General features: G+C 30.2%; 2 protein-coding genes and 1 long non-coding RNA gene across 3 annotated transcripts in view; all 3 read right to left on the bottom strand.

Annotated features, from left to right (window-relative positions):
- LOC145184741 (large ribosomal subunit protein mL37-like) overlaps positions 1-18617 on the bottom strand; it is a 253325-nt gene that overhangs the window by 204763 nt on the left and 29945 nt on the right. The gene's annotated exons all lie outside the window — the stretch shown is intronic.
- Positions 57-7782, bottom strand: LOC149886258 (uncharacterized). The gene is made up of 3 exons (XR_016454553.1): positions 5055-7782; positions 4072-4111; positions 57-316 (listed from the first exon to the last, which is right to left on the bottom strand). It is a non-coding gene; the product is annotated as an uncharacterized LOC149886258 (long non-coding RNA).
- Positions 1118-5057, bottom strand: LOC149886259 (uncharacterized). Its single transcript, XM_090094164.1, has 2 exons — positions 2722-5057; positions 1118-2469 (listed from the first exon to the last, which is right to left on the bottom strand). Exons 1-2 carry the CDS (start codon positions 3161-3163, stop codon positions 1118-1120), a joined length of 1794 nt encoding a protein of 597 aa, XP_089950290.1. The 5' UTR covers positions 3164-5057.

The raw sequence follows: 18617 nt of genomic DNA, 5'->3' as shown, positions 1-18617 counted from the left end.
ACAATCCTTTACATTACAGATAAACTGTATATTTGCAAGCAGTAATTTAAAATGCATTTTTATCTTACGTAATATGAAACTTTCTTCGGATTGCATATCACTTTTTGTTTCTTTGTCACACAAAAAGGAGAATCTCTGAATGTTAAGACAATCCACTACGTCAGAAAAGCAATAGATTAAAAAACATCGACCAATATATAGTCCAACTAGCTCTAAAAGAATAAAGCTATCTTAACCAGAGCGATAGTTTCAATTTTGTCTTGCCTTTTACCTACCAAATGAAGTATGTTAGAACGCATCTTTATACAACATTGCTCTAAATTGAGAGATAATTAGGGAATGAAATCCAAATAATACCGTGATTTTTAAAATTATATGTTTATATATGATATATAAACAGACATTTTCTGAATTTGAATAATTTATATATATATATATATATATATATATATATATATATATATATATATATATATATATATATATATATATATATATATATATATATATATATATATATATATATGAAGACCTCAGTGGAAAAACCAGCGTTGTCACATTTTTCTTATTTTGAGATAATCGATTTTTAAAGTTCAAAACGTTCTTTAAAATTTAATTTATACACTGCTTTTTAGTTTTATGTATATATATATAGATTAACTATATTTATATCAGATTATTTCTTAAAAAAAAAAAATTAATATTTTTTCAATGTTTTTTTCGGAAACTAAAGTTCGTTATCAATAAATGGACATCACTGACTTTTTCCTTGGAATTTTTAATTGGCGTAATTACTATTTTTAGCCCTTCTTTTTTGTTTAAAAACAAAACAATATCTTAAAAATGGGCTCTTAATGATGTAAGGGGCCTCAAAAGACAGTTGACCTTGCTGTTTCTTTAGCTAATTTTTTTTTGTTATCCCACTAAAACGTCTATAGGAATTTATTACATTTTGTTGACATCTATTGTGGAGCGATAGATTTTTTTTATCTAACAAAGTCAAACTAATTAAAACATAAATTTTAACACAAATTAATCAGAAACATTACTATACATGAAATTAATGAGACCAACATGAAATTAATGAGAAACATAACCATAATTAAAATATAATTTTCTAATCAGTATCTGAGTCTTCTGATGCCGAATCTTGTGTTTCTGCGTTTGAAGTAACAAGATTATCAAAAAAACTGTGATTATCAGGTTTACATAGACGCTTCAGAACTTGTAAGTCGTTATACTTGGCAGTACTTATTGGTAGAACTGAGGAATACATATTAAACTGATTGAGTGCAGTTTCTGTTTGATTATTTTGTCTACGTTTTACCAAAGCAGTATTTTCAATATTGCCATTCCAGTTGTTACGAAAGAGAAGCAGTGCAGGGTGTATATCTTGAATGACAAGTTCTCTGACTGGTCGAGTTTTTATCGGACATGCGCACTTATAATATTGTTTCAAGTAATCAGAAAATCTGAAAAAATTTACATTGAAAAAATTTACAACATTAAAAGGTGAAGGTTGTTTTCTGCAATTCTTAAGAATCTGACGCCAATCCTCAGGAATTTCAACATTAGCCTTTATATTAACATTTGCCATGTCACGATCGCATTCCATATAGGAATGACCTCGTATAGGAAATGACACTTTAATACATTTAAAACGTTTTTGAAAGTGAACCATCCAATGCAAAAAACGAAACATAGTGTAATTTTTGTTTTGTCCTGCACATCCATCGCAAAAAAAATGTAATTCAAGGATTGTGTCAGAAAGATGATTAATGATAAAATGATAAAGCATAGAGCAAACATCATCAGCTCCCTTTTTTCCTGTTGTTTCATCGTATGTATAAAGAAATACTTCATCACTGGATAGGATGTGTATATTAAATGAAAAAAATTTAAGCTGTCTTCGGTAATACACATCATTAGTTGATTTATTAGGCATGGGTAAATTCTTCTGAAAATCAAAAGCAATAGCTTCAAACATGTCTGAGTTTTTTGCTCGTTTTTTTGCATCTGACTTTCTGTTATAAAATACAGCAGCTTTTTTTGTGTGAAAATCATGCTCTGTTTCAAGATCTTTTTTTTTTTTATTAAGTTTGATAATATCTTGACCAACTGCATTTAAAAGCTCTTGACCAGTGTGTTTTATATTTACAATGAACTCATCACAAGCTAAACAAGTGTCTTTTCGTTGGGAGCCAAACCCAATATTAAATTTATTGTTAAAAACTACTCTGTATGTTTCGTATCCTAATTTAACAGTTGGGTAAGCATGTTTGAATAGTTCAAACATTTTAGAGACATTTAGATCTTCAGATAAGTAAATTTTTTTAGTTTTTCCAATAGCATAATGAGATGACCTTCCTCTGAAAGAAGATATATGTTTTTGGATCGCTTCACTGTCACTTTCGGTTATTTTGTGTGGCCGATTTTTATGCTTGCCTCTACCATCAATTGGAGGGCGACCTAAAAGAACAAAATGACATAATACTCATATACACAATATATATATATATATATATATATATATATATATATATATATATATATATATATATATATATATATATATATATATATACATATACATATACATATATATATATATATATATATATATATATATATATATATATATATATATATATATATATATATATAAATAGTATAGTTCATAACTTAAAATATTATAAATAACTTCTTTAACTATTTACTAACCAGTTGTAGCAACTGATTTCCTTATTGATTCGATCCTAGCTTTTGTAATTCCGAAAAAAGACATCATAGCTTTAATGCAGATTGGGACTTCGATAGCTGATTGTGCTCTTTGCACCCTTACACAATAAGAATATGAAAAATTGTGTAAGTAAGTTTTATCTGCATTCTGTCGTGGTCTTCTTCTGTTAATGTTTTGGATTTTTATTAGTGTGGATAAGTACGCGTCCTGACTATTTTTAGATGAATATTCATTAAAGTTCTTAATTAGTTCGTTCCTTTCCTCACTACTAATATTTTTAAAACATGCAAGTCGAATACAATGACAGTCTTCCCCAATAATGTGGCTCGATAAATTGTGTATTTTTTTTCTATTTTTGGAATTAATATTAATCTTTCTTTTTCTTGATTTTTCTGTAACCACCGGACTATCATTACAAGCCATTTTGTTTTTTGTTTACTTTTTTCCGCGGCTTTTTTTTCAACCAATACTTGAGGTATTAAGGAATCACGTGGTTTCGTAAACTATAAAAACTTCGGACAACGCAGGTTATTCCAAATGTAACCCTTGACATCACCGATTGTTCCATTTGATCATGTTTAATTTTATCCTCTTTTTTAATGAGTGGTCTAGTTTTTTCACTTGGTAATTAAAATAAAAGATGAAATAAGATATGCTTGCTTGAAAAATAATAGTTTCTCAAAAATTTCAAAAATGTGACATCGCTGGTTTTTCCACTGAGGTCTTCATATATATATATATATATTGATATTGATATTGATATTGATATTGATATTCTGGATTTAACTAATTTAATACAGCGTAGTATAAGTAGAGAAAAAAGATATCATAAAACAAAATAATTAGCTCGGTTTATTGAATATTATTTAAAGTTTCACGCAACAGCGATCTTTAGATGTGATGAGATGATATACATACTATTTGAAAAACATGACATAACATGTAATGCTATAACATGCTATAAAGTTCTCCAACTTTATCAAGATATTTTGACTTAACAAATGTATCAGAAAAAAAGGAAATCCTTCAGAAGTAGAAAATTTTATTTTTCAGAGGAGATATAAAATCTCTTTTTAAAATTTTTCAGAAAAAAAGATTATCTTTCAGATGAGATACAAAGATTCTTCATTAAATTAATGCTTCGTGTATTTTCATGTTGAAAATGTCAACATATCCTGATTTGAACCAAAGATCTCTCTCTAGAAACGTGGGAAACGAATGGCTCTTAATTTTTTTCTTGAAAGCTTTTTAAACATATTTAATATCATAAAATTGCATTTGCTAGCAACAACATTGAGAAATATACACGCAACACAAAAAAATAAAATTACCAAATTCTTCTTTATTTTTTTGGTCTGTAGATATTGATTCCTGTTTAAAACAAAATAAAGGCCTCTTATAATATCAATCATCTATCAACATGATCTCACATTTACCAATCAAAACTAACTTTAAATAAACCAATCAAACTTTCACTTGAATTAAGCTAAATATGTATAATTTTGATGTCATTAATTAGAAAACAACAACTAGATGTAAAAAACCTACTAAAAACTTCACCCTAAAACACTCAAACTACAATTACAAAGGTGTGGGTTAGACAGATAATTAACAACTATACGAGCGCTCGCTAACGTCATCATTTACTAAACCATTATATACAATGATAGAAGATTTTATACCTGGGTATATTGATGATATTGTAAAAGAAACAACTTTCCTATACCTTTTAACAAAAACCAACGCAAGTAGTAATTTTTGAGAAAATCAAGAGCGCTTTAATGTCAATTTAATTGATTTAGAGCGTTTCAATGATGAATAAATCAGATTTAAAGAGTTTTTCATGCAAACTTCAAATTTTTTTTCACGAAGAATAAAATAATACTATACCAAAAAAATTCCACTTAATCATTCTTTCTCCATTTTTAATATTTTAACATCTTTTATACAAACATAAAACTGCCCATTAAAATTGCATTTCATTAAGATTTTATAGATCTCAACTTTAATTGAAAGTATTCACTAAAAATTTTTTCTAACATATATCTATATCAAATAATTTGGCCGCTGATAGATTTTCCAGAGCCCAAAGTTCTTTTATTCTTTAAATTTTATAGCCAAACTGCAGATTTATTATAGTTTTATTATATTTGCGTTTGTAACTTTTATATAGCTTAATTCAAGTAAAATCGAATCCTTTATTGACTGGACTAACAAAAAGAACATTGCACATACAAACAATAAAAGTGATATTACAAATTAAGAAGAGCAAACAGTAACACAAATCATAAAAATTAGATGAAATAACGCATACCGATAAATTTTCATTTTGGTTTTGATAACCATCTTCTGTTTCTTTAACTACTGTTAAAATCCGCTCACAATGCGTCAGAAACGTTTCTTAATGTTTTGGAACGTCTAAACGCATTATTTTTAAATCTTCTATAGTAGCCAATGATAACAAATGAAATAGTAATAGCGTAGTCTAAAAGGAAGCAACTTTAAGAATCAAATTTTTGAGCTTTTTACCTCGAAAATACAAACCAATCCTTAAAAAAATATTTAACGGATTTCTTTATTTCCTATTTTTCAAATAATATCAAATGGATTTTTTTCAATTTTCAAATTCTGTAAACAGGATGAACAAGGTAAATTGGGATATAATAATCAACTTTTGATGATAACTAAGATTTGTGTTCAAAGAAGGTTTTTAAGGTTTTTGCAACATCCAGTTTTATACAAAATGTAAGATTACTATTGTTAACTAAGATAAACCTATTGAATTACATTAAAAACTTGTGAGCTATATTGCTGTAACTTTAGTTCGTTGAAAAGCCTCCTTCTTATTGGCCAATTTTAGCAATGATATAAAAAAAATGATTTTTTGTGTTGTTTCTAAAGAATATGCTTCATATGCCCATTAAAAATCATCAGAAATGGTCTAGGAGTATCTTTCAGCAATAGGGGGCAGAATTTCATTAAAAACACATTCCTATTCAGCTATTGCAGCCATTATTATCCATACAGTGTAGACTTCTTTTGGAACGCTATTCATCCACTTCTTATAAGTGTTCTCTAGTATACAAAATGATAGAAAAAACTTCTTATTAAGCAGAAATATTTGTATGCAACTTAAAATTTTCTTTTCCTAGAGCACTGACATAAATTTTAAAAGAGCCTCTGAAACATAGGAATAGCTTAATTTATAATACTTTTGTAAGCTCTAAGTTCAAATAATCTGTTCCTAAAGTATGTTAAGCTGTTTTTCTATGTCACAGTTCAGTTAATTCATTCCTACCTTGAATTGCAAACTATCTTTATGTCTAAACTCTGTGAAATCTGTAAGATCTTCTGACTTTTCAAGCCCTACAAGTACCTCTCTCCAATTATGTAAAAACAACGCAAAGAAGATGATGCAAGTGCACAAGCAACACGTGTGCGTACCTGAAAGAGAAAGCCTTCAAATAGAAAGAAAAATATCAGAATCTTTCCGAAAGAATGCATAACAAATCCATGGCGCCGTAAAGAATATATGTTGAGTAGTTTACTTTAAAGTTTTTTCCATTCACGCAATTCTTCTAACAGAGCTTTGAACAGAGTTGTCTTAGAAAAAAAACCAGAGCAACTATAAAGTTTTAATATTAATTTCTAAAAAGTAAGTAATAAAATTCAAAAGAGTTTTATTGTTACCATTGTTATTGTCAAATCCTTTCATGGTGATTCATCAAAATCAATTAAGAAATATTAGCAAATAAAAGATTTACTTACATTCCAATCAGAGAAACCAATGGGGAAGTATTTGTTTTCAAACATATACCTACAAGCATAACAAACATTCCAACGGGTCTGAATGGAAGAAGATAATGTTGGTTACAATGCTTGAAGTTTGTCAATATGATTGCCTGTATTTCTTAAACCAACAATCAAATATCAACAAAGAAAATAGAAAAACTAAAGTTCTCTCATGTTATTAAAAAAAATTAAAATATCTGCCACTATATGTGCTGTTTTCTTGTTTAAATTGCAATGTGTTCATACTTTTTTTGCACAGTTTTGTTTGTTTGTAATTAAGAAAATATTGAGTATTGACGCTAGGCTAGAATTAAGAGAATCAGGCTATAAACACACTGAAATAAGTCAATTTTAAAACGAGTATTAACGCTAGGGTAGAACTATGAGAATCAGGCTAGAAACACGGAGAGATAAGACAATATTAAAACGAATATTCACCCTAGGCTAGAGCTAAGAGAATCAGACTAGTAACACAGAGAGATAAGGTCAATAGTATAATGAATATTGACACTAGGCTAGAACTAAGTTATTAAGGCTAGAAATACACTGAGCAAGATCTTATTCCGACGTTAAAATGTTAATATTTAAACAAATACTGACACTAGAATAAGCATACAAGCTTAGATGCTTTATGTGTCATTAGTTAAAACAGACATTGATATTCCGATAGAGCTAAGAGAACAAAGCTAGAAAAAAATCCGAGCTGATACTTAATCAAATCAAAAATGTTGAATTTCCATATCAAATAACGAATATTAAAACCAATATTAAAACTGAGAGATTTAGGCGAGAAATAAAATGAGAAAGATTAATATTAAAACGAATATTTACTCTAAACTAGAATTAAGAGATCAGGCTAGAAACACAGAGAGATAAGTCAATATTAAAAACGAATAATGACACTAGGCTAGAACTAAGAGAATCAGAGTAGTAATAAAGAGAGATAAGGTCAATTGTATAACGAATATTTACACCAGGCTAGAACTAAGTTGTTAAGGCTAGAAATACACTGAGCAAGATCTTCATCCGAGCTTAAAATGTTAATATTTAAACGAATATTGACACTAGAATAGATTTATGAGAGTAGGTCTGGAATTACCTTCTGGAGAATCTTAATTTAATCAGAAATTTAATCACAAGTTTCAATTTTGAATGAAATAAAGGCTTTTCGGGATAACACACATTACTCAGAAGTATTAAGTAATTCTATGTTAATTTTTGTATCCCTCAAGACTCTAGATATACCAGAAAGAAAATGATAAAATGAATGAAATTAATTCTAACTAGAAGCAATGATTCTGGTGGTTTTTTCTGAAAATATTTATAAATCAAGCGAAAATCTGCTTTATATTGTATAGTATCCAAAAATTCAATTACGAAAATCATTAAGACTTTCTTTATTATACGCTAATTATTCTTTATTTTTTGCTTTGTTAAAAAATATACAAAAGAGTTTAATGTATTTATAATTTACTTTTAAGAAATATTTTATTTAATATATGTCTGTTTTTGGTTATTTTGCATTTAAAATTTGTGGTTGAAGTCAAATAAGACAAATAGCAATGGTTACCAAAGAATTTTCTTTAAAAATATATTTATAAAAGATTTTTTATTTATATCAATCTTAATACATTTTTTCTACAAATTTCATGTATTTTCTAATTTTTTTCTATTAGCTGAAGTTTTTGAATTAATTTCTTAAACTCATAAGTAGTTTATATCATCAATCCTTTATTGAAAATGTATATTATTGCGTAAACTTGTATGATAGGTTAAAAAAAGTATTATTTTAATTCAGTTTTCTTTTGAAAGTTAATATAAGAAGGACAAAAAGTTATCAAGATTTATCAACTGGATTACAAGATTGGTTAAAAAAGGAATTCTCCATGCCGTTTGCTGTTCCAATAAATAGAAGGAAGCCAAGTAATCATTTAGATGAGTATCATTTTTGAATTGTAAATATCTTCGGCTTTTTTGGTAAAAATAAACGATCAATACACTACCCTATTTGGATTCAGCTAGAAGACAAGTAAAGCAAGGCAAATCGTACTCTGTCAACCAGATAATAATTTGAAGGATCAAGACTACCGGCCAGTTTCAGAAGAAGAAAAAATGGAGCAGACTAAAAATTTGCCCTGTCGATCATCATCAAATGGTCCAGACTACAACTGCACATGCGCTTATTCTGAACCAAAACAGTTCAATCAAAAAGAAGGTAAATGACGGCATTAGAGATCTAAACCTGTCTAAGGAAAAATTAGATTTTCTTGTATCCAGGTGTAATGAAAACAACATACTAAAGCTAGGTTTTAAAATATCACACAATTGAAAAAGAAACTTTTGTTTGAATGTATACTTCTCAGTGGATGGTCCCTTGCGCTTTTGTCATAAAATGTCGGGACTCTTTTCTTTTATGGGTCAGTCATACAATACTTCTGGCTGGCGTCTTTTTATTGATGGCAAATTCAATTCAATTAAAAAAAGTTTATGAAGATTTCGAAGTATTAATGAATTCAATTAAATAAGAAAGTTGCAACTGGTTCATTTGGAGACCTCAAAGCTACAGGAATGCTGCTTAGAATACCGCCTGGATTTACAAGACAGTGCTGCTTCCTTTGTCTAAGGTACGGCAGATTTACTAAACAATATTATTCGAAAACTGAATGACACCTTACAGCAACCAATATTCCTGCAGCAAACAGAGTCCTATATTTTCTTTTGGTTGATCTAAAAAACATACACTTACCGTATATACATAGTTGGAATGTTCCTGAAACTTCATTTCCTGCATTTTCAAACCAACTTCTTCTAGAAACACTAGGAGTAGTTTGCGACGAGCAGGCATTCAAACAATGGAAACCCAATACCGATGCATTTAGAGCGATAGCATAATGGCACAACATTTCTGGACGTTGTACCTAGATATTCCTGAAGGTATATATTAAAGGAAAAGAAATGTTCAAAAAATTTAATCAGTATCTTCATATTCAACGTAAATATTTAACTTTTCATGCATAACTTTATTTAATTTTGAATATATAATATATTACTTCAATTTTGAGATATCAATAAACATTTGTCATTAGTTACTTTTTATTCATAATTTTTTTCTACAGAGTGATGTTATGCTTAAACTAATATAACTAAGGAAATTTTAGAGTATAAATTTTTTAAAAAATTTAGGTGATAGAGAAAAAAATAAGAACATATTTGAAATGAGCGGTAAAATGATGTAAGAAAAATATTCAAATATTTCTAAAGTTTAAAAAAAGTTAAAATTTGTAGGGCTGTGTAACTTAAGAACGTGGAACTAGGGCGAAAATGCATGTTATTCTAGTGTTACAACACAGAAGACAATATAAACTTAGTTTTGTAACTTTGATCTCAAAAAGGAGCCATGAGGTTGACCAAAATCAAAAGTGTTTTTTTCAATCAACTATTATTACATATTATAAGTATTAGCTTTTAATTTGAAAGTTTAAATTACAGTTGTGAGTCAAATCATTAAAATTTTAGTTTTTTAGTTTTGACAATAAGCTTGAATAAATATAAGCATGAGTTTCAAAAATATTGTTTATAGATAATAAATATCTTAAACCTTTATACTAAATGTCAAACTGTATTTATCCATATCAATCTTAAAAAAGATTAGCATAATGAGAGAATTTTCTGTGCTTGTTTTGTGATAAAAAAATAAAAAATAAAAGAAAATTTTAAGTCCTGGGAAAATATGCAGGTTTTAATGAATCCCTGAACATTAACAAAAAGCAATTAATTTTCGCTTCCGATGGTAATAGTGATATTGTAACTCAATTTATAAGTTAACAGCTGTGGTATTTGGGGGAAGAAGAAGGGGGGGGGGGGCGATTTTCTTTCCTATTTTTAATTTTTTTTGTATTTTGACTCAATATGTACAGATGTGATTTTTTGTGACTTCATGAAACTGGCTTGTTGATTGTAACAGAATTATATTGAAACCAACTGGACAAAGCAATTAAAAACTGTAAAGTAAAACAGCCTAGATTAGTCAGCAGATTAAATCTTATATTGTTACAAGATAACGCTGCACAAACGAATGTGTTAAAAAAGGAATTTGAGTTGGAACTATTTCATTTTCACCAAACCTAGTCTACTTATTGACACTTCTCTCACAACTCGGAAAACTTTTTATATCAAAACATTTTTATTCCAACAAATTTCAAAAATTGGTTTTCTAGGATTGTATTGCCATCCGTTTGACAGAAATATATAAAACCAGCCCGAACAAACTTCCGCTTAAATGGGAAAAGTGTAAAGGTAATTTCTGTTTGTACTTTGACAACTAAAGTATCTCCATACATTTCTAACTTATCAACCAACTTTGTTTTTTTTTTCAATAAATTTCATCTTTGACGACCTTTTATCAGGGATACCCATAAGTAATCGATTTTTTATTGTGTGGAATATTTGTTTCAGGCTAGCTCAGAGCGTCAATGCATACAGCCGTGTTTTATTGCACAATTTAATATTTTTGATCTTGAATTAAGTGACTAAAGTGAATTTAGACGTTTTTATTACTCTGGTGTAAAATGGGGGAGTATCAACCTACTGAAGAATATTTACGTCATTTCATTTTCGATCTGGTGTTAGAGCGACAGTCGCAACAAAAAAAGTTTGTAATGTGTATGGAGACGTATTGAAGGTCAATAAGTGCTAATGTTCGTTTAAAAAATTTTCCAATGGTGATTTTGACTTGTCTGATGGCGATCGAAATGGGCGCCCTATAAGTTTTGATACTTTAACAACATTGGTGGAAACGAATCCCAAACTTAGTATTCGGGAAATAGCAAACACTCATCAAGCTACTTGGTCAACAGTTCAAAGAATCTTCAAGAAATCGGGAAGGTTTACAGCGATGTTATATGGACCCCACATCAATTGTCTGAGACGAAAAAAGATTAACGGCGTACAATTCGTACATCTCTTTTGTGAAGACAAAGAATTGAGCCGTTTTTATGAAGGATTGTTACTGGGGACGAGAAATGGGTCTTGTACAACACCAACAAGTGCACTAAACAAATCAACGTGCTATACCCAATCCTAATCCATCCCTTACACTTAAAGAAATTGTTATTGTACGTTTGGTGGAACTATGGAGGCATAATCCATTTTGAACTATTGAAACCGTGAGATTAAAATACCGCAGAATTGACTTGCTAACAAGTGGATAGATTGCACAACCAATTGTTGGTAAAACAAACAGGTCTGTTCAACCGAAAAGGAGTAATAATGCAACATGATAATAGCCGGTCGAACGTAGCAAAATTAACCCAATAAAAAATGAGGCAGCTAAACTGGGGGTTTTTACCACATCCTCCATATTCTCCAAACATAGCACCATCTGATTTTTATTTATTCTGTTCCATTGAACATTACCTAAAGAATAAAAATTTCAGAATGTCGATGATGTTTGAACTCACCCAGAAAAATATTTTTCTTTAAAAGAAACTAAATTTTATTAACGGGGAATTGAAACTCTACCAACGAGTTGGCAAAAGGTCATTTATAACGATGGATATTATATAATTGATGAAAAATAAAATTAAATGTAATGAAATTATTTTTTTTTGTTGCCACGTAATAATTGATAACTTATTGGTACACCTAATATAAACATTTAATTTAGAGAATTTTAGTGTGATTTTATTAATTTTATGCGAAGTTTAGTTTATTCGTGTAAATGATAGAAAAACACATTTATTTTTCATCAACCGTACCTGGCTTTTTTTTCTTCCAACATTTTTGAACAAAAACATGACTTGGAAATGTGAAAACATCACCTAGAAAAGTGAATCTAAATGCTTATATTTCTTCATGATCTTGTTGAAACTAATAGGCTTCTGATGGAAGTGTAGCTTACTCAACGCAAACATAACGTTCAAATGTAAATCTTCTTTTCTCATAAAAGCTCTCCTCTTCCAAAGTTCCTCGTCCAATATATTCTTTACAATGATATCTTAGGGACGTTAGTAAAAAAACACTGAAGCTATTTACAAAATTTCAAGGAAATTAAGTCAACTTACACTTAACAAATTTGCTTCCACATAATTTAATTAAAGGAAGTTTTGCAATATTTAGGTGAATTTAAAACCTTTCAAGCTCTTATTTAAGGCTGGCTCTTTTTCTAAATGTTCACTCACCCTCTAAAAAATTCCTCTATAATCTCAGTGTGCTCTATAAAAATTTAAGTATAATTAAAAATAATTTACAGGCTCCTCTAGGTCAACAATGTTTTAAACTTTAAATAAAACTAACATTTATAGCAAAACTTTTCCTACGATGAAAAAATTTACATGTCGAAAAAAAATTATAGAATTTGAAAAGCAGATTCGCAAAAAAGTTAACTCGCAACATAAGTCGTTAATATTATTGAATAAAAAAGAGCTCTCTGAAAAGCAACCAATAATTTCAAAAACTACAGGATTAGCAGAAAGAACTTCTTAGTGTTTTGCAATTGCTCGTATTTTCAAATCGAAAGTTTGAATACACAAGCAATAGTATAAGTTTGCCGGTTGATTAAACAGGAAACTTGATGTCGATAAAGAATTTATTTTCCTAGATATTCTCCCTAAACTTAAAAATCTGTGTGGATGAAATCCCAAAAACATTTTTTTATGTCAATACTTGTGTAATTCCGTAGTTTTTAATGTGTACAAATAACGTCGATTTGTATGCTTCAAAAAAAAATGGAGAAGAATATCTAACAAAAATAGGTGACGAAAGCTGTTTTCATGCATTGCTCATATGTTCAAAACTTTGCATTAGAAAATTTCAAGCTCTGATGTAATCGAAAACTAAATAGAATTTGCGGCAGGTTATGATGAAAAAACTTCCTGCATTTCTTTTCTGAAGTCCGTTGTTTCCGAATTTTCCATCCAAATTAAAAATAAAACCGTGCTTACACTTTTAACAGATTTAGTAATTAATTTTGGTTTTTTAACTTGGTTCAGTTTAGTTAAAATTTTCAGTTTAAAATTCAATTCAGTTTCAGATCAGTTAAATTGATTTGACTTCCTTGGTGGCTTGATGTTGCTACGGACCGGGAAGAAAGAAAAAGGAAATTGCCGAACAATCCTTGCTCTGTCAATCATCTCACGCAAAATTGTATTATTGGAAAACTGTCTGCAACAGAAAGAGATAAAAATGAAAACTCTCGCTTGGAGATATTCATTTTAAGATGTTAAACGCAAGCTGTTCGCTATCTATAATCTACAGCAAAAATTTATATGCTTCATTTTTAAAACGCTGCTTTAAAAATGGCTGAAACCAATCAGCCCAACACAATTTTCCTCTTTTTTTGGGAAAAACAATATGCTAAAAACTGGAGAAGATTTTGCTCCCCAAGATGCAGATGGCTTTTAAAAACAACTGTCTGCCATATTGCAACGTCAATAAAATCAATGTTATAGAGATCATAGAACCGGATGTAAAAAAGAAGTTTGTGAAAATTCAATTGACTCCGTACAATATTGAAAAACGAATTCCATCAAATGAAAATGATGTTATCGCTTTTGTAAAGGATGTGATGCAAAGTAAAATTCTTTTGATACAATTGCATCAAATGTGCAACAAATGTTTCCTGTATCAAGTTTAGATTTGCTTGGCAAAATCGCGTAAAGTTCGCTCATTAAAAAGCAATACAAAAAAAACGTCTAAGAATTTATTTTCAACATAGTTACAAAAATAAAATCCGCCGTTCATACTGAAGGATTAAGAATTCAAAACGATGTTTCTAAAAAAAATAAATATTTTACAGATAAAAGAATAGCCGTAATTGCCATTGTGGATCCAGCTATACAAAGCACAATTTATGATGAAGCAGCAACAGTACAAGCAAAAGCAATTAATGAAGTAAAATAGGTTGCTGATAGAGTCGAAAACGAGCTTGCAAAATTTAAAAAAAAATCTCCGTAAGATTTTTCAATTTTAAAGTTTTTCGGTTTTCTTGTTTTATATTATTTTCAGAGACGTGTTTGAAAATAATATTTTTGGCTAAAATATGGATCAGAAAAATACTTATTACTGCAATTAAACCCTATTTTTCTAAACTATTAGAATAACCTTGATTGAACCAAGCTCAATCTCTCTGTATAAGTAACAACAATAAGAATGGCGGATTGTTATTGGCACGGGACTGAGATTATAGTAACTTTAATAAAATTTTCAAACCCTGCATCTTAAATGTAAAAACTTGGGTTGTTTTTATTCAGGAGGACAAAGTTGAGAACCAAAATCTAGTTAAAGCCATAATCTGTTCTAAATGATTGAAACGTATTTTTTTCAAATTAACTGATGATGGGATATATGTACCATGATGATGCAAAAAATATAAATCGAAACAATAAAAACAATTAAGATAAAAATAATAAACAAAACAAAAAAATTTTTAAAATGAGTAGCAAAACTTTTCTCCATTTTTGAACATTAAATGGATGGTGTTATGCAACAATGTGGCTAATCTACCTCAGCTTTATTTTGAGATAATTAGTATCGAAATTAAGCAGTTTATAGAAAATAGAAGAGCTGCATTTGTTGATATATTTAAATTGTCACCATAGAAAAGTGACCAAATAAAATGATATTGTTTTTGGGGAAACTAAAATTTATCTGCAATATTCTAATTTATTAAAAAAACTTTTTAATGTTTATATTTTAAGACCATGTGAAATTGGCAATACCCTCAAACAGAGGGGGTTGTAAACTTTACATGGTCGCCATTTTACAATAATAAGAAAATGATTAGTTTAGGATACTGCAAAGAGTGGATTTTTTTGATTATTTGATTCGAACTTAAAAGAGGAGGAACCTAAACTTAGTTGATATTATTGTTTTTAAACTCAGATCCTAAGCTGATACTTGGATTGCCAAATGCTATGATCAACGAAAAGTTTCGTACTTTTTTGCCTTTTGAAAAGGTTTCTTATTAAGTGGTGCAAATGCTGTTTTTTAGAATAGTGATAGACCATTTACAGTGTGAGAGCGGCGTTTTTAACAAGCAATTTTTGTCTGTTTGTTTGTATTATGAGGTCGTTAAAGTTAAATAAGTATGGCCTGTTATATTTTTCATGCAAAAGTAGCAGTCCGAATGATGGTCACTACTAGGAAATGCGGGTTCTGGCGCATTTTCATTTTTTCGTTACATTTTTTTTATTTTTGATATGCGTGCTGACTTTTTGGATCTGATTCCGTCCTCTAAAATGTTTCTTTTATCGCCGTCAGAGTTGAGTGCGACTTTGCCTTTTTTTGTTTATTTTGTTGGTTTCTTGGTTTGTTGTGATAATGTCCTTCCGTCTTGTAAAACATGAGTTTCAACTTTGAGCATTATTTTTAAAAAACTTTATTTTTAAAAAATTTTTCTATCACCACAAAGTATTGACGACGCTTTGAAAGTCGTTTCCTTCATCCAATTTTTTTAAAACGTAAAGACACAAGTGACCGCAATAAGAAGTGTCGCCAAATTGAACCATTTCGCTGTTATAAAAGACGGGGCTTTTTGAATAGTTTACGAGCTCGACAAGAGGAGGCTAAACATAAGAGTCGAAGTCGAAGTCGGAAGTTTATCGTTGTCTTTGTACCAACAGACCCAATGAAAACCGTTTGTGCTTGAATCCCCAGTGTTAACAATTCCGCACGCTTTTCTTTTTGTTTTTTCGGTAATTCGTCTCTAACAAAAACCCCTTTAAATTTTTTTATTTTTAAAATGTTTGCAGTCTTTATGAGTTGAAAATTGGTTAAAGCCTCGTTAGGCAATTCAATTCCTTCGACATTGATCATTTTACATTGTTTTTTATTTTGTAAGCTAACTGATGCATTAAAAAGTGGAGGTAAAATTATTGTGGTTGCAATGTGTAATGTCCTGTAGCGAGCGTGCGAATTCCGTTTTGTAAAATGTTTCTTTTATCATCGGCGGCGCTGAGTGCGAACTTGTTAATTTCTTCGTTGTAAATGTCGTGTAAATGAGATCGGATGACGATCATGGTTGCGAACTTTTCTTTTCTATTCATTAAGTAGTCTTTGTAATCTTCGTGTTTTATTTTTTTCTCGATGACCTTTTTATTGACCCTTTTACATCTTTTGTGTTCCACTTTTTCTTTATAGATCTTGTAAGAGCAGAGTGTAGGCCGCAGTCCGACAAATTCTTTACTTTTTTTTCCTCCGGTTTTGTCTTTGAACATTCCGATGACCTTTTTGTTAACGCCTGCCTTGAAACCGACGTTTTGAATGGCAGGATGGTTTTTATTAAACTCGCTCGTGTCAAATTTGCTTTCGACGTCACCAGCATTGTCTTCGTAAAAGTCTTCTGTTTCTATATCGTAAATGAGTGAGTCTGTATCAGTCATGAGGAGTTTTGCGCGGTATTATATTTCGGTGTGATGTTGTCGTAATGGAGTTAAAACATTAACGTCTTGCTTATGTCTAAAATGCACATTCCTAAATAAATGGGTTTGTTGTTAAAAGAGTTTTGTTTTTTTCATGTGCACGGCGATTAAGTTTTCATCGAATCTTGTGTATCGCTCGAAATTACTCTTGGAGGCAAATTTATTAGCTTCTTTCCTTTTTGTGACCAGTCTGACGTCTACATGCTTTTCAATATTTTCAATTGTTTTTCCAAAGACTGAACTGTTAATGAGTTTGAAGAATTTCTTTTCAAAGTTGTTCGTTGCTTTTGTTCTTAAATCGGTGTTGCGGTCGATGTAAGTTTTCATCCAATTCCGTTCCTCAAATTTAATGCCTCTGTGCACTTTTGTAATGACCAGTCCAAATCGCTCATACAGTTTAAGGTTTTCATGACAGACGACGTATTTTTCTTTGTTGCTGAAATTTGGTACGAGCTTTTCTACTTTATTGATAGTCATTTTTTCAGGAGCAAGAGGGTAATCGTTGTGCTCGTCGTGAAGATTTTTAGGGTAATCTAAAGCGAATTCTAAAATACACGGCATAGATTTCCAATTTAAAAGCTCGTCGTCAGTTATCCATTCAAAACCGTTAGTGGGAAGAGGTTTGTTCATTGCCCATCCGTATAAATTGTTAACGCCCAAGTACTGGATGAATTTAGACACTTTGGTATGGTCATGCGAATCGCCCATGTATTTAATATTCGAAGTTGCAAGCCGGTTTGAAATCAAGCTGATTCCTCCGCGTATTCCTTTTTTAAACATGAGCAGCATGTCTGGATCGCTTAGAAGCTCTAATTTCACTCCAGTCATTTTTAAACAAGCGTCCCAGGCTAGTGCAGGAGAAGTCTAGTACCAAGCGGGGTCGAGCCAGTTATATTCACTGCACACATCCCTGAAATTTTTATAGACATCTGCTAGCATTAGCACATCAGAAATGTTGTAAAGATCGTGGTAATCTCTGAACATTTCACAGCCAAATTCGGTGTAGACCATTTTAGCATATGGATGTTCTTCAGGGCTTATTCCATCGTTGATGAGCTTGGAGAAGAACGCTTCTATTGGAGGAAATTTTGTTTCTGAAAACTTTTTAATTGAGTCTTCCCCATTCGTAAGGGTAAACGCCTTTTCTTCGCAATAAACCAAACTGCTTTCCGGAGTAATATTTAGCAACGTTTTTACTTTGGTCTTTAGTCAGATTTTTAGCCAAACTGTCCGGACTAGAGCTCATGAATTTAAAGCTGTCGATAAATCGTCATCTCGTCATTGATGTGGCAGTGGTCTTTCACTTTGACATTTTCTAAAGCTTCTCCGCAAATGTGACAGTCTGTTGCATCATTGAAATCCTTTTCATTTTCATGAGTCGTAACCATTTCTTTTTTAATATCAATTTTGTTGAAAATCTTTCTAAAGTCTATTTCAAGCATGTTTACAAATTTTTGTACAACGTCTTCATTGTCGCTTTCTGCTGTGTACGTGACTGTTGCGCGCAATCGCGCAGTCATTCAAGCCTCTTACGCCTCCTTTTAGTTACTATATAAAAACGAGCGTTTTGTTACTTCTTTCTCTTACAAAGAATAAAGACAATTCTTAGCAAGCTTTCTTATAAGTAAAAAAGCAAATTTAATTTTATCGTATTTAAGTAATACGAC

This window comes from Hydra viridissima, unplaced genomic scaffold (assembly GCF_058129835.1).
Source record: "Hydra viridissima isolate aposymbiotic clone 2 unplaced genomic scaffold, HvirCarnegie_v1 scaffold_7, whole genome shotgun sequence".
Classification (NCBI taxonomy): domain Eukaryota; kingdom Metazoa; phylum Cnidaria; class Hydrozoa; order Anthoathecata; family Hydridae; genus Hydra; species Hydra viridissima.
The sequence above is the reverse complement of the archived record's forward strand: the minus strand, read 5'-3'. Positions and strand labels throughout refer to the sequence as shown.